We start from the raw sequence: 25,179 nt of genomic DNA, 5'->3' as shown, positions 1-25,179 counted from the left end.
TTAAAGTGGGAGGGAATTAATCCTGTGGGATGCCACAAATGGTCCATGCTGAATTGAACACTATGAGGTTAAATAGAGAAACGGATGGAGACTCTGACTATTGACATGTGTCAAGGGTAAAAATGAGTATTACTGAATGGGCCACTGGGTAGCTCTGAGATGTGAAAGGTCTGAGTGGGAATCTTAATCTCCCAACTCTTTACTTTTCTAGCCTCCTTCTTTTTTAGCCTCTGGTCCTCCTTTTCCATGCTCTCCCTTTTCCCCCTTTTCCTTCTCCTTCCTTACCTTAGCCTGCCCCACTTCCCCTGAATGAATGTACAGATAAATGTACTGTACGCTCCCTACAGAGGAAGAGGTAGTCCTTGGCTGTACTCTTCAGTTATAGGCACAGTCTTGGTGGGTTCTACTGAGTGAGGTGAGAGTGTGGAGTGAATTACCTCATAGAGGGAAGTTCAGTCTTGTTTGGATTTAAAGTCGGGATAGGGTTGTCTAGGGACCCCTTGGACCTGGCCCTGCAAACTGATTGCCATAAGAGAAATTTGTGGCGGTACGCCAGTTGGGGGGGGGTGGAGGATGGGGAGGGGGGATTCGTGGAGGATTGTTATGAGATGTTAATGTTATTTATCTACAGTTTATATCTGCTTACTACAAGCCAAGGAGACAATATGGGCTACATGAGATGTTTTGCTGCATTGCAGGGAGCCCCAAGACTATTTCACATCTGTTGGTATGTCTCACCTGACACTGAATTAGGGGCACGATCCGTGCTTACATGGAATGTCAGTGGGTTCGGTCATAAAGTTAAGAGAGGCCTGGTATCGACCTTTATTGGATGCAAGAAACTAGACATTGTTCTCTTACAAGAGATGCACCTCCGCGGTAATGACTGTCACTTCCAGCCTGTGGCTATCCTCACTCGGAAGACTCTCCCTATCCAAGTTAATAGAAAATGCTGGACCCCAATGGAACATATGCAGCAGTTCAGGGTCTTTGTGGCAGAAAAATTTCACCATTATTAGTGGATATGTGCCCCCCCACCTGCAGTAGCCCACATAAACTGCAATAGCTGAAACCCTATTGGAAACAGAGTCTACATTCTATATTTCTAGGGGTGACTTCAATGATGTAATGATACCTGCACTAGATAGAAAACATGTGGCTTCTGTTACAGGAGCACCCAGACCCACGCCCTTGCAGCGCCTAGCAGATACACTGGGCATGACTGGTTTATGAAGGTGACTCACCCTAATGAGAGAGGGTACTCCTATTTCTCTGGGGTCCATAAAGTGTTCTAGGTTAGTATATATATTCACACGGGCAGGAGAGTTGGGAACGATACAAAGAGCAGAATAGCTGGCAAGAGGATTGTCCGATCACTCTCCGCTATGGGTTACCATTGGTTGACGCCAGGACAGACATCTCAGATAGAGGTTGAATGCTTGGGAGTTGTGGGATGACACAGTCATGCGGGAAATCAGAACAGAGTTGTATTTTAAGGAAAACAAAGACTCTATTATTTCGGCGATGACATAATGGGAGGATTAAAAAGCTGTAATAAGAGGTAGAACACAAAACATTATCGCCTATAAAAAAATGAAAGCGCTGGAGGATCAGAAAGTTATAGAGGATAGATAGAGAGCCTTAGAGGCTGTAAACATAGATGCACCCACTTCCCTGACTATTAGATAAATGGAGACATAAGGGCAGAATACAGAATGCTAGCCACTAATGAGATAAAAACCTGTTTCCTGGCCACTCAGCACTGCATCTATGATGCCGGTGATAAGGCAGGGAAGTTGCTGGCATGGTTGGGCCAAGAGAGTTGGAGATGCGTTGGGTGACTCGGATACAGGGTGAAGGAGGAATCACCTATGTCTCTGACAAGGCTATTGCGGGGAGTTTGCCCGCTTTTATAAAACCCTTTAGAGAGAGCACCCATTAACTACCCAGTATCAGATAGAAGAATACCTGAAAGCCATAGGCATGCCGGTACTCTCAGTGGATGACGTTGAGTCCCTAGAGGGCGATCTAATCCTTGCCAAAGTGAGAGATGCAATCGCAAAACTGTCCACTGGGAAGACCCTGGGCCCAAACGGCCGCCTGGCTGAATTCTTCAAAAGGCAGATAGATCTAGTTGCACCCCATTTGCTCATCAAACATATCGCAGTGCTGGAAGAGGGGATCCTGCCCTCAGATTTGAGATGGACCACAATAGTGGTCATTTTCAAATCTGGAAGACCCCCTACACAATGTGGGTCCAGCCGTCTGATCTCCCTTTTTCAGGCTGAGGCCTAAATCCTCACCACAGTGCTAGTCACTAGAGTTTCAAAAGTCATTGCATCCTTGTCCATAATGATCAAACTGGGTTTATGCCGAGACGCTGCACTAGAGGGAACTTACGTCGGCTTCATAATTGGAGTCCGTCCGGGCACACATGTATTTGTATCATTAGACGCAGAAAAGGCTTTTGATACTGTCCATTGGCCTTATATGATGTGCGTCCTTTGTAGAATGGGAATGGGAACAAATTTATTGAATGGGTGACCTCACTTTATAAAAAAACCTGTGCAACAGTATGGGTCAATGGCATGATGTTTGCAGAATGTCCTATTGGATGAGGCACCAGGCAGGATTCCCACTTTCTCCCATTCTATTTGCCCTCGACCTGGAACTCCTGGCCTTTCAAATCTGTGAAAATCCTGATATAAAAGGCTTTAGATCCTCTGGCTCTCCCGTAGTGGAGGAACAAATCTCCTTGTATGCGAATGATATACTCCTATATCTAACCCATCCTTCTACCTCGCTCCCTGCAATGATTCAGGCATTCGGGACATACGGTACCTCCTCCGTGTACACCATAAATTGGCCAAAATCTATACTTTACTCGAACCACCTGAACCGAAACAGATCATGTCACCCTCTGTAATTTAGATGAACAACTGAGAGTGACAAGAGAGGGCTTTAAATATCTGGGTATTTATGCAACGTTGAATCCTGTTAGAAGCTTGGCAGATAATATTGTCAGGGTTGGAACAGACTTTCAAATACATGCTGAATGATGGACAGCGCTCCCCCTTACATTAATGGGCGGAGCATGCATGTTCAAGATGATCACCCTATCCAAATTTCTTTATGTACTGCAAAACACTTATTATAAACGTCCTGATGATCTCTTCAACACAATTGAAAGAGAGCTCAGAAAGCTCTTGTGGAATGAGAAGCATCCCAGGATAAGTCTACAGACGCTGCAATGAAATTGTTATAATGGAGGTATTGCCCTACCTGATCTTAGAGCATACTACTGGGCCGCTCATCTGGTGGTCATCAATGACTGAGGACATGTAGAGGGAGATCATCCTACTTATGCGCTGGAAAGAGTGAAATATGAGGAACTCTTTTATTTGCATTACCTTTATGGGGGACGGGATGCCTTCTGCCAGCAACTCAAGTAATCATTGAGATGTGGCGTAGAGCCAATAAACGTATAGGTTGGACGGACAAAATCACAAGGGAAACTAAGAGGCTTCTGTGCTTGGGATAATAGAGGAATTTCTGAGGTAGAGGAGTATATGGTGGAAGGAGATCTTATACCATTTTCCACACTTCAACAAGAATATCAACTCCTCAACACACAGCACTTTAAATACCTTCAACTAAAACATATGTGGAAAGCGGAAACAATCCCACCCAATGTTGACCATGTACAAAATCCTTAATAATAATATGCCTGATACCTTACAGTATGTCTGAGAATATTTGAGAAGGCGATGTCGACCGTATACAAAATTCTCAATAATAATATGCCTGATACCTTACAAAAGCTCAGGCACAACTGGGAAGCAGATATGGGCAAACTGGAGGATGTGGACTGGGAAGCTGCTCTCATGTTTCCTAGAGATGTGGCAATTAAGCAGACTCCGTCTCATTCAATTCAATATACTTCATTGAATTTATGATAGAGTGCTCCTCCGTAGGATGGTACGGGCTCCTTCTCCCTACTGTTTACGCTGTAATGCCGGTGGGTGAATTTTTACCACACTCTCTGGAACTGCCCGGTAGTGCGTTCTTTCTGGCTAAGTCTGCTGGCTGAGATAGACAAGATACTTGAGACATTAATTCCAGAAGACCCCAAATATATTTTGCTAGGCATAAACAGTGATATTGATTTACCCCGTGTGAAATTACAGCTATGTAACCTAGGCTTGGTAACAGCCAAGAGAGACCTGGCAAAACACAGGGGGGTCCCTGGGATACCAACCCTAGCCGAATGGAAGCAGCGGGTGGATTTATATATGGCAGTGGAAAGAAAGGGCGATGATAGCAGATGTTGTCCGTGTAAATTCTGGAAAATATGGGGTGCCTGGATCAAATACTATGACCTTGACCCAAGACCAGATCCTAGCTCTCAACCTGATGAATAATGTGTATACTTTATGCTCCTTAAATGTCTGTAACACTAGGCAAAATGTAATGTCAATATGTGCTACCCGAAAATTGGATTTGTTTCTAAATATCACATCATCAAAAGGTTTGCTGTGCTAAGATCACCGTCTTCTCAGCTTTCTGGAACAGGCAAAGTTGTAAAAGAAAAACTGTTTTACCACAGATTGTGCATTCCTATTTTTTGTGGTTTTAACCTACTTCCAGTTTGGGATGGTGCAAAGTGAGGTACTGATGGCTTAGCCCAAAAAGCTATACTTTTCTGAAAACTAGAAAAGATTCTGAAACAGCAACAAGTCATTTGTGTCACGGTTTTCCTAAAGAAACTACTTGTTTAAATAAAGGGAAAAAAAGCAAATTGAAGTCAAAGTTTTCATCTGTAATTTCTTGCCCTGATGGAGTTACCAAAGTGATATACCATTAGGTCCATTAGAATCTTCTAGTTAAAGAGATATATATACTGTTTGTTGGTTATCCCAAAATATGTGCTACCAAGAGGTAACAACTCAGTTGTGGCTTGTAATGACTTTTCATTGTGCACGAACCATGCAGAATTTCACATTTTAAATGAACTGAATGAAAAACAGGTATGAGGGAAATCCCAGAGTTTTAGAAATGTGCAGAAAATAATGAGTTTAGGAACAGCAGTTATTTTTACACTACTGAATTTGGATTTACCTACACAAATTGTGATTTTATGAATGTGTTTTGTCTTGCACATTGGCAAATACATGTGGAATCCAAAAATTAAAAGAAATCCAATTGACAATAACAAATGCTCTACTGTTCTCTGTTTCCAGAACTGGAACTGCCTTCCCTTGTACATCAGACCCTCCTCCTCAGTTCTAGAATTTCTCAAGAAACCTAAGAACTGCTCTTCACCTAGCCCCAACGGTGGCTCAGCTCATACAGCTCTTGTTTCAGTTACAGGGTACACTCCGGGATGAGTTGTGCGCTATACCATACACATAACATAACATATTACAATTTCTCCTTATGGAAATGGTTCTCCACTTGTGTGGAGGGCTTAGCGGCTGCAACAAAGAGATCCTTAAAATGGGGCATGAAGAAATCAATTTTTTGGTAGCTTCAGAAATTAAGCCCAGGCTCGGCCAGTATCCTGGGAAACCTATCATTTCTGAAAAGTAGACACCTAAGGGAGTCCAGAGTGATGTAACTTGCATGGATCTCAATATCTTTTCTTAACCACAGTGCCCTACAAAGCTCAAAGTTATCTAAATTCACACATATTTCTCACACTTCTGTGTGGGAAAGTTCTGGAATCTGTGTGGATCTACACAGTTCCTACCTTCCAGTGTTCACATGCTTGACTGAATGAATAAATGTCATTTGTAAAGCTTACAGTTGCTTCCAAACATGTTCCCTGTATGTCTCCAGATAAAAATGGTATCACACTACTGTGGCTGGGCCTAGTGGCTGAGACAGAAATGGATCAAGTCAGCGACCATGCGAAGACCATATTAACCAATTGACATACACCCTACAATGAAGGTGGTGCAGTGAATGTCAACAGGCCATCCACCGCACTAGTGGTTAAGATGTATCTATCTCAGCAATATATTGTTACTCATGTACATGTACAATCCAGATGGTACAGTATATATTATCATCATTCCTTTGGCCCACAAGTTTAATACACAGGACATGTTTAAACACTAAAGTGTTACACAGATTTGCTCTGCAAGACATACACTGGGTCATAAGGTGGGAGAATGGGGAAGACATAATGACATATGTTGAGGCCCTTTTGGACTCCTGGGAGGTCTGCTGGACTAGGGTAAAATCAGTCATCTTAGGCTGGTGCCTCTGAAAGGCTGGGGTTCTCGATCAGAGTGTGCTACTTGCTGGTGTCTACTTTGAATCCCACATAAGAGGAGTATTTGTGCGTGGCATTTGGGCAAAGGACCCTGAAAAAACAGTAGTACAAATGTCCGGTCACCCTGGTTGATGATTTTTAGAATGATGAGAAATTAAATTAATGTATTGACCATAATAATACACATATAACAATTTTATTAAACTATAGTTTATTGTGTATTAGCTAATAAATTGCTACTACACAAAGTGCAATATATTTTACAATGCTTTCTTGGTCGGTTATTCTGAATTGCTAATAATACTGTGAATAGCAGTGTGTGTGTTCACGCGTGCACTGTGTGGAGTTGCATGTATGTGACGGTTATTTAACTCAGATAGCTTCACATTAGTGTGAGCATGGAAGATGCTAGATCTTCTGACCTTTGCATGTTTCACTTTGGGCTGTCCAGTGAAACTAGCTTGCGCACTTCTCTCTACCAAAGCTGAGGAACGGATGCAAGGTCCAATTGAGCTACTGAGTCAAGGCAATTTAGTGGCTCTCATATGTACTATCTGACTGCATTTTTATTTCAGACAGGGTGTAACAGTCACTAACCATCTGTCTCAATATGAAGTGTTCCATCTACAAATGTCCATGAGTATACAACCTTTAGGCACTATAGCTTTGAAGTGACACAGAGTAATGTGTGATCTGCATTCTGGAAATTGTATTTGGACTTTTGCCATTATATGCCTGGATTTAAAAGTTGCGAAATGACAAAAAATAGCCCATAATCACAGAACTGGCAAAAGGCGTCACACGTGACTCGGGGTCATTTTTTAGGAATAATATACACATCATAATGGCAAACGTGCTGCATAGGAGATCCCTGCTGCCTCCATTCGGCCTTGCACTGTCAAGCTGTCTATAGGAGGTGGCAGACCTTTCCTGCTGCCACCGGTCTGTAAACAGATTAAGTTGCTGCTCCTCGATGCACTTTCCAGATTGGATTCGTCCCTCAATCTCATCTGTAGATCTATATGAAGAAAGAAGCATTTCTGCCCTTGCAGAGCTGTCAATGGGGGATGTACAGTGACAAATAGGCAGAATGTGAGTGGGCCCTTGTGTGATGAGGCCATAGCCTCATCCCTTCAACTCTACAGCGTAGGTAGGAGCAGACATCTCTTAATCTGCAGTCTTACTGTAAGAGGCCTGTTCTCAGGCTTATATAGAGCTCTTGGGAACATCATCCTCTTCAGGTTTTACAGTAACGATTCGATTGTGATCTTGCTAGGAAGGGGGATGAATTTCTTATATTTCACAAAGACGTTCTGAAAATTGCAGCTCTGTTAAAGCTAATATTTTCCATGTAATTGCACAAATGTAGTCATGGCTGAAACTTAACTCATTATGTGGACTTCATGGTTGATTTTATTTGCGATAAAGTATCACTATAACACTAAGATATAGGACTAGCTTTTGGCAGTATGTGAGTATTCATACTCTAACAAGTACACAAACTCAACTTATCTCAGCAGGGTTACATGGTCAGTTTTCATCACCAAAAGACATTAAAGGACAGTGAAACATGCAATATTCACCACGTCCTCGGCTTCAGGTTCTGGGATGCTGGCGCCCTGGAAAAACTGGTTGCTTCTGAAGATGTACTGATGTCTTGGTATCAGCTTCCCTGGAGAAGGTAAAATCATGTTAGAATCTGATTTGATCTTACTTCTAATCGAGTCTCAGTTCGAGGCAAGGGTAAATCTTTGTCACAGCAATTCTAGGTGACTGCCTAGATTGTCTAGGGCGTGGTGACGCCCGGTTGCCTGTACAAGCAACAATAATGGCCCAAATTCTTGGGAAATAGACAGGAACGTGTCATTTCATCTAGTGTGGCATACGTTCTACGCCAGCCATGGCTTAAAGGTACTAGCTCGAGTAGCAGAAGAAATATGTCTTAGAAATATGTCATGTGTTGCTCTATGGGAAATCTCCATATTTCTCTGGAGCCCAGTCGGGGTCTGCCTTCCGCCTGCTTCGTAGTAGGCTCTCACACCCACACACTGTACTACAAACTCCCACACAAGGTTAAAGGCTTTCTTACCCAGCGTCCGGATGATTAGGTACAATTGGTCCATGTCAGATTTGCCCGGCCACAGCGGTTGCCCCGACAGCAGCTCTGCAAACACACAGCCAATGGCCCAGACATCAACTGGTGCTCCATACTGCGTATCACCAACGAGGAGCTCGGGGGCTCGGTACCATCGAGTGGCAACATAATCAGTGTAGTCATCACCGGGTCGGGCTATAGGGAAGGCAAATGATGTTTCTGATTAAAAGAGTCAGTAAAGAAATCCATTAAGGTCAGTTATTGCTTCACATCTACCCATAGCTGCTGAACACAGGTGAATATAGTCTCCCACACCTTGCTTCACAGAAATCGTCATCTACACCCCACTCATGAGAATGCTCTCAGTCTACTGCAACTTCACGCAACTTCAACTTTATTATTTATTGATTTGAAACACTTTTCAGAAATGAAGTGGAATGCTAGGAAATACAAAACACAAGCACCAGAGCAGTCTGGGATAAGAATGGTTTCTATCACAAAGAGGACAGAGCTACTCCATTAGACATTTCCAGAACCGAGAGAACCCCAGATCATATGAGGCCTTGAGTTGCACAGGTCAGAGACAGTGACAGCAGATAGGTAGAGTCTTGATGAACAGTCTAGCAGCTCCTGAACTCTTATTCCCACTGTTGATCACTGCTCAGAAAGCTTGAAACAGGCTCTACTGTGAGATGTACATGTGCCAATTGCCTAGTCTATGCCACACCCACTCCATGTCACTGATGTAGGAGGCTGGCCTGGTTTGTAGTGGGTACCTTGGGTACTTACACCTGACACCAGGTCCAGTTATCCCTTATTAGTGAAATGTAGTAGTGTTATAGCAGCTTAGGCTTAGCTTAGATAGCTATAGCAGAGCAGCTTATAGTTACACAGTACTTATACACAAGCAAAGACAATACTCAGTGCTACCAAAAATAAAGGTAGTTTATTTGGGTGACACAAGGCCAAAAATATCTTAGAGGCAATACTGCTTCTGGAGGTAAGTATTATACACAATATATACACTAGACACCAAAATAAGGTAAGTAATTAAACATAGGATGGTGCAAACAATAGGAAATGCTATAGAATGCAATGGGAGAAAATAGGTCTAGGGGCAACACAAACTATATGCTAAGAAAGTGGAATGGGAACCATAAATTCCCCCCTAGACAAGTGTAGTGTGTAGAGAATCGCTGGGAGAGTAAGAATATAGTAAAGGTAAGTAAATTACCCCACCCCAGAGCCCAGAAAAGCAGGAGTAAAGTGCAGCAAGTTTCCTTAGGACATACTACAAGTCGTGATTAGTTATTGCAAGAACCAAGCAAGACTGCAAACAACAAATGGTGGATTCCTGGACCTGAAGACCTGCAAAGGAAGGAGACCAAGTTCCAGGAAGGACAGGAGCCGCTGCCAATCCAGAAGAGGGTGCAAAAGAAGAGTCTCTGGTTGGATGACGACTGCAGAAATGCACCCAAGAAAGATGTCAGCAGGTTCCTGCATGATGCACTGGATGACCCACGAAGAGAAGTTGGACGCAGGTGAGTTTTGGTGCTGGATTTCTCCAACAAGCCTTGGTTCTGGCAAAGTTGTGTTTTGTGTCAAAGTGGAGCTATCTGGACCCAGGAGGGACCTGGGGGTCTCAACTCTGTTGGAGGAGGAAGAGGGGTCTCTCAACACTTTAGAGAGACCCCAGGACAGCAGATAGCACCCACGGGCATCCAAGGACATGGGAACAAAGGAGGTGTAAAATGCGGTTGTGCAGCACTACAAAGGAAGGTCCTACGCCGCCGGAGATCAACTCAGCAAGTTGAGCGTCGTAGGATAGGGAGCCCCCAGAGCGTGCACACCATGGAAACTGTTGCAGTTGCTGGCTGGAGCTGAAGTTGCAGAGGAAAAGCAGCCCTTATGGATACATTGTTGCTGTTACAGCAGTTCCTGGAGCAGTCTGCGGTCAATCCGAGGTCAGAGGATGAAGTAGTAGTTGCAGAGGATTCCTGTTGGAAACTTGCAAGTAGACTCTGAAGAGAAACCCACAGGAGAGACCATAAATAGCTCTGAGTGGGGGATTGGTTACCTTATCAGGTATGTACCTATCAGGAGGGGTCTCTGACTCCACCTGCTGGCACTGTCCACTCAGAGGCCTCCAGAGTGTCTCCACACCTTGGAAAACAAGATCGCTGAAGTCTGGGACACACTGGAGGAGCTCTGGGCACCAACCCTGGGGTGGTGATGGAGAGGGGAGTGGTCACTCCCCATTCCTTTGTCCAGTTTTGCACCAGAGCAGGGACTGGGGGCCCCTGAACCGGTGTAGACTGGCTTATGCAAGGAGGGCACCATCTGTGCCCTTCAAAGCATTTCGAGAGGCTGGAAAGGCTACCCCTCCCAAGTCTGTAACACCTATTTCCAAATGGGGAGAGTGTAGCACCCTGCTCCCAAAGGAAATGCTTTGTTCTGCCTTCCTGGGACTGAGCTGCTCAGAACCCAGGAGGGCAGAACCCCAGCCCAACCTGCTGTGTGGTGGCAGCAGCTGTAGCTGCATTGCAAGCCCTAGAGAGTTGGTTTGGCAGTACTGGGGGTCCATGGTGGAGCCCCCAGGATGCATGGAATCAGCTCCCAAATACCAGATTTGGAAAGGGGGGACAATTCCATGATCTTAGACACCTTACATGGCCATATTCGGGGTTCCCATTGTGAGGCTACATATAGGTATTGACCTATATGTAGTGCACATGTGTAATGGCGTCCCCGCACTCACATATCCCGGGAATTGGCCCTGGACTATGTGGGGGCACCCTTGCTAGTGCAAGGGTGCCCTCACACTTAGTAACTTTGCACCTAACCTTCAGTAACTGAAGGTTAGACATACAGGTGACTTATAAATTACTTAAGTGCAGTGAAAATGGCTGTGAAATAGTGTGTGCACTATTTCATGCAGGCTGCAATGGCAAGCCTGTGGAAGGGTTTGGCTGAGCCCCTTATGGGTGGCAAAAGAAATGCTGCAGCCGATAAGAATCTCCTGGAACCCCAATGCCCTAGGTACCATATACTAGGGACTTACAAGGGGGGTCCAGGGTGCCAAATGAAATTCGTAAATGAAGTCACTAGCCTATAGTGACAAATTTAAAAGCAGAGAGAGCATAAGCACAGGGGTTTTGGTTAGCATAGCCTCAGTGACACAGTTAAGCACTACTGACAACACACACATTAGGCCACAAAGTATGAGCACTGGGGTCCTGGCTAGTTAGATCCCAGTGACAGAGGCAAAACACATTGACATATAGGGTTTTCACTTTGAGCACTGGGGTCCTGGCTAGCAGGATCCCAGTGACACAGTAAAAACACACTTACACACACTCACAAACAGGCCAAAAGATGGGGTAACCATGCTAGAAAGAGGCTACTTTATAACATAACTCCCCCCCCCCCAAACAAAGGACAGTAAAAGCTAACCTTGGCCAGTTGAGACTTTATTGTCTAAGTGGTGATAAGTGGAGGGTAGATCTGCAATAGATTGGTTACTCCCTTTATCATCCACTGTATGGTTACTTCTCTGTGGGGATGTAAACTACCCTGTTTGGAGATTTTTACCTAACCAACAGTGTGAGTGTAAATTCTCAGAGTTCCTATTAGTATGTTTTAAAGTTAGGCGGTGGGATTGATCCACTTGGCCTATGTCAAATGCAGAAAATGCCAGACAGGGATGCTGTCTCAATAAAGCCGTAGTTGGGCAAAAAGTTTGTCCATATGGCTGTAAGAGAGAACAGGGTTGTTCTTTCTTTTTAGATGGAGCAGGGCAGGGCTGCTGTCCTATAAGCTCCACACTAGGACAGGGCTGCTGTCCTAAGTGTTTAGAGGCAGTGCAGGGCTGCTGCACTGAAGTTTCTCTGGGAGGGCTGGAGGGATGCCCCATATTTACAAAAATTGTGCAATTTCGCACATCTGGATTAGTAGTTCCACAGAAAGGCACTTTTACCTCTGGGAGTCCAGCTGTGGTAGCTGAGGGTTTCCTCTGTGCAGGTTCCACCCCTTGAGAGGTTTCTCCCACCACAGGAATGGTATCCTTAGAGGCAGGGTGGGGAAGGGATACTTTGATACCCTTCTTACCTGTTGGTGGAGAGGGATCCTGAGATTTCAGGCCTTTTTCTCTCCTTTGCTTTTTCATTTCACCAGAAATGAGAGGAAGCAATTCACCAGGGATACCCAGCATAGATGCATGGGTCCTAAACTCTACCTCAGCCCAACCTGAGGCCTCTAGGTCATTCCCTAAGAGACAATCTACAGGTAAACTAGGTGATACCACCACCTGCTTTGGGCCAGTATCTTCACCACAACTAAGTTGAACTACAGCTAAAGGAAGAGACTGAGTGGAGTTATTGACATCAGTAACTTGGTACTTCTGTCCAAGGAGGTGTTGTGCAGATGACACCAGGTTTTCAGTCACCAAAGTGATACTGGCACCTGTGTCCCTGTAGGCCTGGGCCGCAACACCATTTATTAAGATTGACTGCCTGTCCTTACCCATGTTAAGGGGACAAGCAGCCAAGGTGACAAGGCCACCGCCACTAGGTGTGACAGAAACTGCCTTGGGACTGTCTACCACAGTTTCTAAGATGGACCCAAAAGTGAACCCAACTACACCCTTAGTTTGACTGTTGCCAGTAGTCCCACCACTATTACCACTACTGCTATGGGCACTAGAGTTTGATGTATTAGTGGTGGTAGGCTCAGGGGCTTTACCTGGGCAGGACTTATCCCCTGGCTAATGACCTTTACCTCTTCACACGTAGCACCAAGGCTTTTTCTGATTGTGTGAAGAGTGAGGAGAAGAAGAAGAAGAAGTTTTATCCCCACCCCCAGAGGAGTGTTTTGGACCCATTTGTCTGCCTTCTTTCCCAATTCTTGGGGAGAGGTCAGATCTGAGTCCACAAGATACTGATGTAACAAATCAGACACACAATTATTCAATATATGCTCTCTCAGAATTAAGTTACATAGGCTTTCATAGTCAGTCACCTTACTGCCATTTAACCAACCTTCTAGGGCCTTCACTGAACAGTCTACAAAATCCGTCCAATCCTGTGATGACTCCTTTCTGGTCTCTCTGAACGTTATCCTGTATTGTTCAGTGGTTAAGCCCATACCACCTAAGAGTGCACTTTTAAGAATGTGGTAGTAATCTGCATCATCTTTCCTGACAATAAGGAGTCTGTCTCTCCCCTTGCCAGAGAAAGATACCCACCAGATAGCAGCCCAATGAACTTGAAGGACCCTCTGAACTTTACATGCCCTCTCAAGTGCAGCAAACCACTTGTATATGTCATCTCCATCCTTGTAAGGAGGGACAACTTTATGCAGATTTCTGGAATCAAATGAGGGTTCCCTAACATTAGAACTCCTGAAACTACTGCTGCCACCATGGGGAACTAACCCAAAACCCTGCCTTTCCTTTTCCACAACCAGGGATTCCCTGTCTAAGGCCAACTGTTGCTGCTGTAGGCTCAATCTGGCCTCCTCTAACCTCAGCTTTCTTAGTTCCTTATCTAGGGACTGGTTCTCAGGGTTAGAATTGTGGGATACTTCTGAGACAGAAGTAACTTTGGAATTTGCAGAGGCTGACCTGTCCCTAATTTTAGCCACCCTAGTTACCTGTCCTCTAGGTGTGAAGGGAGCCCTACTAGTGTGTGAACCCTTCCCACTCCTAGTTGTACTAATGGGCCTATTAACAGACAGATCAGTGGAAGGACCCTCCCCAGGATTATCAGTGTGCTCCTCTAAGCCTGCCTGGTTGGAATCTTCCTCTACACCCCGTCTGTCTGATCTTGACCAGTGCTGAGTCCCTGGTCATCTTTCAGGAGAAGATTTAAGAGGAACTCCTTATTGGGGTTCTTCCCAATCCCTAAACTTCTTTCAATACAGAGATCCCTCAAACTTTTAAAGTTAGGATTCTCATAGGTAGTTTTTACAACTCTAGGGGTCGCTTCTACAGAAGACATATTGAAGGAGAAAAAGTTTAGGAAAGTGAGTAAAAAGTGCTAGGAAGAGGCTACTTTCTCACAACTGATTATTGATAAACTGTCTACCCAGCACGTTTATATAACTCTTGCATACGAAGTAAGCCATTTATGGTTATTATGTGCTCTATAAATCAATATTGCATACCAATGTACAAACCTCATTAATTCAGTCACTTAAATATTCATTTTAAGGACACATCAGAGCCTAAACTTCAAAATTCTCTTTGAATTCTTCTGATTTCTACAATGGCTCATCTGTTGTTACTAATAAGGTAATGAGTTATCTCATATGTGATATATGTTGTTATTTTGATAGCATGCCAGAAGCCTTGTGGAGAAAATATTGGGAAATGAGAACGTTGTGTGCAGACTTCTGATTTTGGCAGTTATGGGCTGTGCTTGCCCAGGCTTGACGTATGTTATATCTGGAATAAATCTTCTAATTATACCAGTACATTTAGTTGATTATTCCGATTCAACTTTGCTGCAGTGGCGACGAGCGAGAGGAAAAAACTGGACTAGTCCGACTTGAAAATAAGAGACTTATGCGGTATCTGAACTGAACAGTGTGCTAATGGTGTCTCGATTAAACAGTATCCTGCTGTTTCAACCTGCGTTGGATGCCGGTTGAACATAGACCCGCTCACTGTGTTCAGTGGAAAAAGATCAGCCGAGTGCCTGAAAACACAGGGTTACTCTAAGTGGAGGCCCAGCCTTTAGGGTGGATGGGCCACGCCCCCCACCTTTTGTCCCTCATGAAGAGTGTCTGTCAGGCTGAAGAAAGGCCAGCCTGACAGACACTCTTCATTTTCAGCTCAGACAGCCAGGAGTGAGCCATGCGCGATTTGCACAGACTCCTGGCTGCCTGAGCTGAACTTTGCTGGGCTGAGGTGGTCACAGCTCCTATGGGTGTGACCTCCTCGGCTCAGCAAAGGTGCCTCAAGGCCCTCCCCTGGGTGACGAGGAAAGCGTCACCCATTGACACTCGCCCTCAGCGCTTCAGGTTTAAGCCCTGAAGCGCCCAGGGCGAGTGTCAATCAGTGACACTTCGTCACAGAGTGGGGTGGGGTCAGCAGTCTCACTGACCCCATCCCACTCTGTGACGAGGCTGGGACAGCTGCCTTCCCTCATTGGCTGACCTAAGGTCAACCAATGAGGAAAGGCAGCAGTCCCAACCCTCATGGGACCTAGAGGCTGAAGGTAAGTGTGTGTGTGTGTGAAGTTTTAAATTGAATGTTTGGTGCGCATGTGCATGTTTGAGTGTTATGAGTGTTGTTATTGGATGTGCGTGCATTTGTGTGTGAAAAAATGAGTGTGTGTGTTCTTTTAAAATGAATGTTTGGTGCATGCGTGCATGTTTGAATGTTATGAGTCTTAATGGATGTGCGTGCGTGTGTGTGTGAAAGAATGAGTGTGTGTGATGTTTTAAAATGAATGTTTGGTGCGTGCATGCATGTTTGAATGGTATGAGTGTTGTTAATAGATGTGCGTGTCTGTGTGTGAAAGAATGAGTGTGTGTGTGCTTCCTCCCAGCCCCCTCCCTCCTAAAGCTGCCGGCCACCACTGGGTACACTCTATGAGCTGCTCGAGCGACCGCTTGTGCGCACAACAATTATGGCTCGTGCTCCCACTGCTTGCGCACGAACTGTGAACACTTAGGTACCCGAGCACAACTGCTCCCGTTATTCACAGCGCAACCGTCCATGCACTATCCACACGCTAATGTCATGTCAACGAGGTGCCTGTGTGTGTGTCATTACTCTTCAATATGATGTAAGAGTGCTTTTAACAGACACAGTGCTTACCGGCTGCAGAGTCTAATAATCCAGGGGTGATACGAAGTGATTAAAAGTTTGGCAAACCCAATAACTCTAGCTCTTCTCATATCAGTGATCAAATCTTATGGAACAATCTAGCCAATTTATTTCAAAGCAAAATAAATTGCATTTATGATAAATTTGCAAGGAGCAGGAGATCAAGTCCTCACTTCCAGTGCCGATGTCAGCAATCTGTCTCACACTAAGCTTGATAGTTCAGGCTAATATGGGTTCCTGAGCTATTTCTCTCCTCTTTTGGACGATAATGTTGTCAATCTAATTGCCACCACGAAGTCTGGATCCCCATCTGACCCCTGTGCACCATCCATTCCACATCTGGTGCCTGATTTGATCACGGTCCATCTTACAAAACTTTTGAACTTTTTAATCAGATCCTGAGGTTAGGACACTATCCGAAATCCTGGAAGCAGGCTTCGGTTCTACCCATATTGAAAAAATCAAACCTCGATCCGACCACCACCAAAAACTACTGCCCTATCTCTCATCTGCCTTTCCGAGCCAAAATCCTTGAAAAGGCAATAAATAAATAACTCCCAGCCTTTCTGAACGCCAATGTGATTTTCAACCCTTCCCAACTTGGTTTTAGAGCCCATCACTCTACTGAAACTGCCCTTGCAGTGGCCTCATGGGAAATTGCGAAGATTGTGTGTGTGTGTGTGTGTGTGTGTGTGGGTGGGGGGGTGGCATGGCTGGAGCAGCGCTGATCCTTCTAGACCTCTCAGCCGCATTAGATACAGTTAACCATGAGATACTTGTCAACTGCCTTGCAAGGGTCAGTATCCGTTATACAGCTCTGTCCCTTCTCAGTTCCTTTCTAACAAGCAAATTACAAACTGTTGAACTGAATGGTTTTTAATCAAATTCCTTTTCCCTCTCTTGTGGGGTGCCACAGGGGTCCTCTCTGTCCCCCACATTGTTTAACATCTATATCACTCCACTTGTGGAACTCATCCAATCCTTCGGCTTATCAGCTATTTTGTATGCTGATGACACTCACATTTTTTTGTCAATCCCAGTAGATGACAGAACCATAGCCTTAAATCTCAACCACTGCTTAACCCAGGTGTACATCTGGATTTAGAATAATTTTCTAAAACTAAACACTGAAAAAACTGAGGTGATTCTCTTTGACAAAAACACAGATTTCTGGAACTCCTCGTGGTGGCCAGCAGATCGTTGGTCCACTATCCACTCCTATCTGAAAAGTTAAAAATCTAGGAGATATTTTTGACGATTAGCTTAATTTTTCCGTGCAAATCAATCACATTACCTCTTCCTGCTTTCATATTATTAGGTTATTGAAAAAGGTCTTTCCTTTTATTCCTATGGATAATCAAACAACTGTGGTTGTCGTTCTCATCCTTTCTGGACTGATTATTGCAACGCCATGAATAACTAAAAATGTCATTGCCAAACTACAGTCTCTGCAAAACGTTGCAGTCTGGTTGCTCTTGAAAGTGCCAACATTTTGTTCCGTCACCAAGGAGTTACGGGATCTTTATTGGTTCCCAGTAGTGGCCAGGGTCAGATTCAAATCTCTCATTTCTTTGCATTATTCATAACGCATTGCATGGAAAGGGCCCTCGTTATTTTTAGGAAACCTTTTCCTGGTACCATCCCTAACGAGACCTACGGTCTTTATTAGCCTATCTAGTAAAAGTCCCCAAAATAAAGAAATCTATATGGGGACAGGAATTGTCGCTATCTTGGCTGTAAATTATGAAATTCTCTCCCATTGCCTCTAGATCTCAATCAAGCCTGCCCCTCTTTAGGAAATTGCTAAAATCATGGCTCTTTTTCCCACAGATGAAGTAAGCTAGGCAGTATGATTTTCTGTTTCTGTAGTTATTTCTGGTGTTACGCCTTTAGTGCTAAAACACTTTAGGCCTGATTACAACTTTGGAGGAGGTGTTAATCCGTCCCAAATGTGACGGATATACCACCAGCCATATTACGAGTTCCATAGGATATAATGAACTCGTAATACGGCTGGTGGTATATCCGTCACTTTTGGGACGAATTAACACCTTCCTCCAAAGTTGTAATCAGGCCCTTTGTATTTGCACAGTCTATAAAAGCTTTACTTACTTACTTATTTATTTATAATAAAATCGTAAAGCAAGAAAGAAGCATCTTAGGAGAAAGGATCATCAGTGACTTCTTTGGTTATGTTAATTTATTATTTTGGAATCTACCTAACTAAGGTGACTACATTTCTTATGTAAGTTTGCTTTGTTAAAAAGGGGACATTTTGTTACTGAAAATTTGTATTTTGTTTAGTGTTGTGCCACAATGTTTTAGCCTTTTTTTGGATGTAAACACCATGCAACCAGTTGTGCCACCACCCACAATGTTGTCAACTCCAGGGGAACCCATTATCCTGTGGGACGGTTGTCAATTTGAAACATATATGGAGGCCATTAGCGTGAGATGTTTGTTGCAAAGAGGAATCTAGCTCTCTTGAAGCATGTCTTAGGTGTGGTGGGCAGGAAAGTGCAGAAGATTTTGCCAGCATTTACTGTTGACAGTGAGAGAAAGGACAATGGATCTGACATGAATAAAGAGGTGGATGATGAATTTGTGTCTGCCTTAAAAGTTTTTGAAGAGAACTATGGTAAAAAATAAATGTTGTGGTGGAAAGAGACAAGTTTTTCTCTCTTGTATAGTTACCAGGTGACACAACTGACCAGTATGTACCAGTGTTGCGAACCTTGGTGGCAACATGTACATTTAAAGAGCTGCATGAGGAAATAATTAGGGACCAATTGTTCAATCGAATGTCCAACATGAAAATACAGGAGAAGCTGTTGGATTTTAAAGAACCTACACTGGAAAAACCGATAATGGTGGCTAACCGGACAGAAAATAGGTCATGTTAAGTAGATTAATTAGCGGTAAAGAATTATGGGAGTAGAACCAAAGGAGAGGGGGTATAGTCTACACTACATGTTGCTGAACAGCCCATAGGAAAGAAAGAGACTAGGTTGAAAACCATGACTGGGAATGCAAAAAGAACTTGTTATAGATGAGGAAGTATAGAACATAGGGCAACTTCTGGGAGTTGTCCACCTGTAAAGGCGAGACGCTAAAATTGCAAGAGAACTGGACAGTTTTTTAGAGTGTGTAAGCAAGGGAGTAGAAATTCAAAGAAGTTGGTTTATAAGGAAGACAGGGAGAAGTAGAAACTGAAAATGAAGTTGATGCACTGGTAATCTGTGATATAACTAAGGAAATAAAAACTGGATGAGAAAACAGAAGTTAAGTCATATCATCCGTCAAATTGCGTGGTGGAGAAGGGTGGGATGGAAATTGTGTTGTGGGTGATTCTTGTTCGCCATATACTTTGATAGTATGAGGAAACATGAAGCACGTTGAACAGGTAAAAACTGCAGGAAACTGAGGTGGAGACCAAAGGTTACTGTGGAGCGAAATTGCCGATTATTGGGTTGTTTGAAACTGGGTTTACTTTCAAGGGAAAGTCTGCATGAGGTTGAGTGTATGTTTAAAAAAAGGAAGGGCTTTATTGGGGTGGCATGAATGAAGAACCTTGGGAATCATTTTCATTCTCAATGTTAGGGACCAAGTTTTAATTCCAAGCCAAGGTGACACCAAGGATGGGTTAACCAGTTTCCTAAGTTGTTTGGAGGTGAACTGGGCTATTGGAGGGGTTTCAGACATAACATTGTACTAAACAAAGATGCTACCCAAATTGTGCACGAAGGCTCAGTTTATGCCGTGCACCTATGGTGTGGCACCCTAAACTGAGTCCAGGCAACCCTTAGTGATAATGAATAGGTGTCCAGATAGCAGAAGCTTTCTAGGGGTAACTGAGACGAGCAGCTAAACCGTATCCAGGAGGAATGTAAAGCAATTGCAATACCACAGTAGTTAGATACCAGAAAGAACCACACAAGTGTTGTAAAAATAAACTTTATAACAGCACTATTACTAAACTGAAATTGGTATATCTCCCTTTGGAGATAGTACATACAATTATACACATAAAATAACCAGCATAAATAGCATTGAAATATACAGAGCCCTAGGGGAGGGCCAAACCATATACTAAACAAGTGGAATGTGAAAGTGGAACTCCAACCAAGGTAAGTGTGGCGATTAGCTAGGGCTAGGGCCAGTTAGAAACACCAGAGATAAGTAGAGTAGGTGACCCCAGCAACCAGGAGTAAGTCAGTCACCCACCCAGTCGTCCAATAGGCTAACAGAAAGCAGTGGTTGGAATTTGTGGAATTCAGGACCCTTCCCATCAGACCATGAGGAAACCAGCAGGCAAGAGGATAGATGTAAAGTGCCCCTACTCCAGGATACCCAGAAAGACAGGAGTTTCTACACCAGGGGCCCGGAAGCAGAGGGGAGAAAGGACTCTCTCTGAAGACTGTGGATGCCTGGGATTGTCCAGCTGCTGCCATGACCCGTGGATGAGGCCGGTGGAACACAGGGACGTATTACAGAAGTGGAGGACCTGCAAAGGAAGGAGACAGAGTCCAGCACCCATAGAGGAGCCAAGTAGTGCAGGTGGCAATGCCCACCCTCCTGAAGATGAAGTTCCTGCAATTTGGTGGAAGAAGAAGCCCTGCTGCGGAGTCCAGGAGTCGCTGAAGACCCCAGGAGTCACCAACGAGCTGTCCCACATCGCAGGAGTTGCAGGACGGAGCTCATCTTCAGTTTCCACAGTGCTGGGGGCCAGTGACAGGAGCAAGGACCTACAGTCCCTCCCAACTTTGATAGAAGACAAGCAGGACCCACAGGTGGCCACAGACTTACCACCTATGAAGCAGGATCTTCGGACGTCCAGAGACAGCAGACCCCACTAATCGACAATGCCTTGAGGTGCCTGCGGTTGCAGGGGAGTGACTCCTTCACTCCAAGGGAAATTCCTTCTTGCTTCCTAGTGCAAACAGAGTCCTTGTGACCCTGGAGGATGCACAGCCTTGAATGTTGCATAATTCTTGCAGGATCCAAAGAAACAATATTGCAGGGGGAGCCTTCCCACCAGAAGCAGATTTGTTTGGTGACAGGCAAAGACCAAGAGCGGTTCCAGAGGTTCCAATGTCTAAGGGCAGTGTTTAGGTTTGGCAGTGAAAAGGTGCATGCACCCTTTCACGCAGGCTGCAATGGTAGGCCTGCAATCACAGTTTGCATGTGCCCCAATGGGTGGAATAATACATGCTGCAGCCCATAGGGGACCCATGATGTACTAATGCCCTAGGTACCTAGGTACCATATACTAGAGACTTACATGGGTGCACCAGTATGCCAATTGTGGGTGTACAATGTTTACCAGCAACCAAATTTAGGGGAGAGAGCACTGGCACTGGGGTCCTGGTTAGCAGGATCCCAGTGCACTACAGTCCAAAACATGCTAACACCAGGCAAAAAAAGTGAGGGGTACTACAACCAGAACCCAGCTTACTACATGGAATATTGGCTCTTAGAGATGCCATGAGGAATGAATTGAAAAGGTTGACCCAGAACAATATTATCAAACCTCTAGAGGCCTCTGAATGGCTGAGTCCAGTTGTTATTGCACACAAGCCTAATGGGACAGTTAGGATGTGTGTTGATTTAAGAGACCATAACAGAAATATTTGGGTAGTTCGACAACTGCTGCCCAATATAAATAAAATGTTGGTCAGGGTGAAGGAGGGGAGAGATTGTTATATATTGGATTTGTCCAGTGCATACCATCAAATTCAGTTGCACCCCAACTCGAAACACCTAACTTCATTTGTCACAACAGAGGATGTGTTCCATTTTGTGTGTATGCCTTTCACATGGGCACCTGCCACAGCTGTAATCCAAAGGATTATGCAACAGCTATTATGAGGTTTGGAGAATGTGAGATTCTTCCAGTATGATGTTTTGGTATAGGGAGCAGAAAAAGGAAAGAGTGCCTGCCATTTTGGAGGGGGGTCAGTCTAACTGTGGGGACTGAGAAGTGTACTTTTACTGTGGAAGAGGTGGAATACTTGTGGCATAACATGTCCAAGGCTGGTGTGAGACCAAAGCTTCACCCAAGGAAGGGGAGGAGCACCGAATCGCTGGCATGCGCATAAAATCCCTGCCTTTCTCCTGCAGTGTGGGATACGCCCAGGTACCAAGAGCTGGTCTATCTGCGTCGAACCGAAGCCGGACAAGGCCATTTACCTGAGACAGCACACTTTGTCCAAACTCCTGGAGTTGGTTGACAGAGGTAGGACATATTCAAATTTTCTAAACCACCATAAATGGTTCTCTAGAGAAAGGGGGAAAGAGACCTATCCGTAGTAAAAATGGAGAAGAGAGAGGCAAGGGAAATGTCTCTATTCCCATCAGAACATCTTACCTAACATCAGCATTGGGTACATTAACACAGAGTTGAAGTAGGCGGAGGATAGCATCAACACAGTTCAAAAACTGATTAAAGAACCCACAAACCAATCAAAAACTCAAACTCCTCCTTCTGCTTCCTCTTCCCCCAAGTCTCCACCTCTGGAGGTAGACACAGACTTAAGGGATTCAATTTTGTTCCATAATAAATTCCCCCTAATGCCACGGACAACACTTATAAAGCATGTACTTTGCATGACTCAATTGCTTAATCAATTTTAGGCAGCCCTGATGCCCATCACCCCACTGAGTTTAAGAAGCCACAATCAAAGTGGAAAAGAGGGGAAGGGGAAGGAAAAGCACAGGGTATTTCTACTCCAAAATTAAGCCCCAACGCACTCATTAATATTGTTGAGTTCAAGGCAGAGCAAAAAAATCTTTGTAAACCTGTTTTCAGTAGTATAGAGGCATTATTAAGGGACTTTCGATGGGTTGAGTTAAATCAAATCAAAGGATTGGAAGCCAAAGTTAAAGCCCTGACAGAGAATAAACAAAAGTTTCAAAAGCCCCAGCCTCAAACTTAGTCTATACCAAATACCAGAAGTGTACCCCCTGTGCCTGACAAACATGCAGAGACTTTACTAAACCCTGAATTAACCTGACCCTATCGACCAGCTAGGGCAAACTATTTTCCTTGTAATCCAATATCAAGTAGCATTCACCTTCACCATCCCAGGAGTACTTAGTCAATTATACTTAGGAATACGGGCTGCTCACTTCACCTGCAGTTTCTTTCAGAATGCACCCGATTTGTCATAGTTCCAGCGGTGGTCCCTATGCTTGGAGATGGAGTTTGTGAGGATACACTGGAATGAAATTTAAAGCCGACCACTGGTTAAAAAAAAACATGGGCTGGTCAAATGACAAGTAGGATGATATTATACTTACACAAAGAGTATGAAGGATAGGCCACTCACCCAAATCAGTTAGTTGGGACTGTGTAGTGGTCAACTTTAAAAATCTTGGGTTGGTAAACTCTTTGTTACATCATTTAGATTACTGATTTACCCAATGTGATAAGATGAGGGTCCTTCCTCTTGGCTTCTTTTACAGACCTTCTTCATTGTAAATCCCCCTAGGTAAGGAAATCACAAAGCCTACTTCTGGCCCAAGTTCCTCTGAACAGCTTACTGCTCCCTTGCTCTACCAAATTGCTTTGCACCCCTATCTGCCTCAAAGACATCGAATGGCTGGTTTTTACATCAGGCCATATTCAAACTTCAATAATATCAATTTGAACTTTGGAAGGAGAACACAACTGTTGGAGGGATGTAGTATGCTCTGGCCCTGATCACACGACCTTGGAGGAGGAGGGATTGGACCCCCCATCCAGCTTGCATTCAAAATCCTTCATTTCATCTCTTTGCACCTGAGCGTAACAATACTCAGTGCAAGAAGCAGAAAATAGGCCACACAATCTCAGCTGCTAACGAGGAGAAGAGCCTTCGCCTCCTCTCAAGGAACACTGTGGGTATTTGCAGCCATGGCTCATGGTGTTAAAGGGGGCAGGGTGGCACACACTGGGAGCAGGGGGAATGGCGGAGGAATCAAAAATATTAATAAAATTTCAACTTGAACGTCGCGACCTGCTCCTCTGCTGGCTGCAGGCAGGTACAGGCTCCCAGCCTGCCCTTCAGCTAATCCTGACGCTGCTCAGAGCAGCATCAGGATTGGCTGGGATGTGCAGGCTGGAGAGAGCCCTGTGCACATGTGTGTTTGGCCTGCCCGAGACGACTGGCCAAACACACATGCGCTCTGAGTGGGAGTGCTCACACTCGTCACCCCTGTGGCCCCACATCTTTACAAGTAAACACTAATAAACACTGTTTTTTATCATTTTCTTGTGTGCAGCTAGGTTTGGGGACAACGCTCCTCCACCCTCATGGAGGAGCCACCCCTGGGTATTCGTCAGAAACAGATAAATGAGGAGGACTGGATCCAAGTAATGTCTGACTTTGATGGGTTCTGCTGCCAAGAGCCCTGGGCGACCAAAAGTTTTTATCTAGATGTTTTCCAATCATTTTGCACCCCAGGAGAGCCTTCTATATCAGACAGAGCAGGGGGGTCTCTCACAATATTGATCACGCTCAAATATTTGAGTTTTAAAGCAAAGATTCTGATTTGCATCTTTTGCTTTCAGATTCTGAACTTATCTCTGTCCAGTTTATATATTGTGCTAATTCATTTTTATTTGAACTCTTTTGCTGCACAACCTGTTACTATTGCAGAAGGACTTGATTCTTTTATTTCAGCTTATGTTCACAGACGTCATGAGCAAGTAGCCATAATCTGGGCAGGCAAGTTTATTATGGCCAGATGTCCTCTAAAGGGAGACCACATCTGTGGAGTAACTGATAGGCAAGGAGGGAATATATATATTTTTTTACGCACACCCCATGAGGAGGCTGTAAACGAAATCATTACCAAATATAACATTTATTATACAATGGAATTTTTTAAAGAGGGAGTGGTTCACCCTTCTACATTTATAGGCAAGGGAAAGGGATGTGTCATTTAGTTTATTCTGATATTCTCAGGCCTTATACCATTTATGCAAGACTCATA

At 44.3% G+C, this 25,179-nt stretch overlaps 1 protein-coding gene across 4 annotated transcripts in view; it reads right to left on the bottom strand.

The window, feature by feature from the left end:
* The window catches only part of LOC138261570 (cyclin-dependent kinase-like 4), a 1,634,859-nt gene that overhangs the window by 323,164 nt on the left and 1,286,516 nt on the right, over nucleotides 1–25,179 (bottom strand). For all 4 annotated transcript variants that reach the window (XM_069210650.1, XM_069210649.1, XM_069210648.1 and 1 more), the window contains exons 6-7: nucleotides 8,367–8,567; nucleotides 7,861–7,949 (exon numbers count right to left, since the gene is read on the bottom strand). In XM_069210650.1, the coding sequence (XP_069066751.1) occupies nucleotides 7,861–7,949; nucleotides 8,367–8,567 (290 nt within the window). The remainder of the gene's footprint in view (nucleotides 1–7,860; nucleotides 7,950–8,366; nucleotides 8,568–25,179) is intronic.

This window comes from Pleurodeles waltl, chromosome 10, assembly GCF_031143425.1.
Source record: "Pleurodeles waltl isolate 20211129_DDA chromosome 10, aPleWal1.hap1.20221129, whole genome shotgun sequence".
Classification (NCBI taxonomy): domain Eukaryota; kingdom Metazoa; phylum Chordata; class Amphibia; order Caudata; family Salamandridae; genus Pleurodeles; species Pleurodeles waltl.
This window is presented reverse-complemented; position numbering and strand designations above follow the sequence as displayed.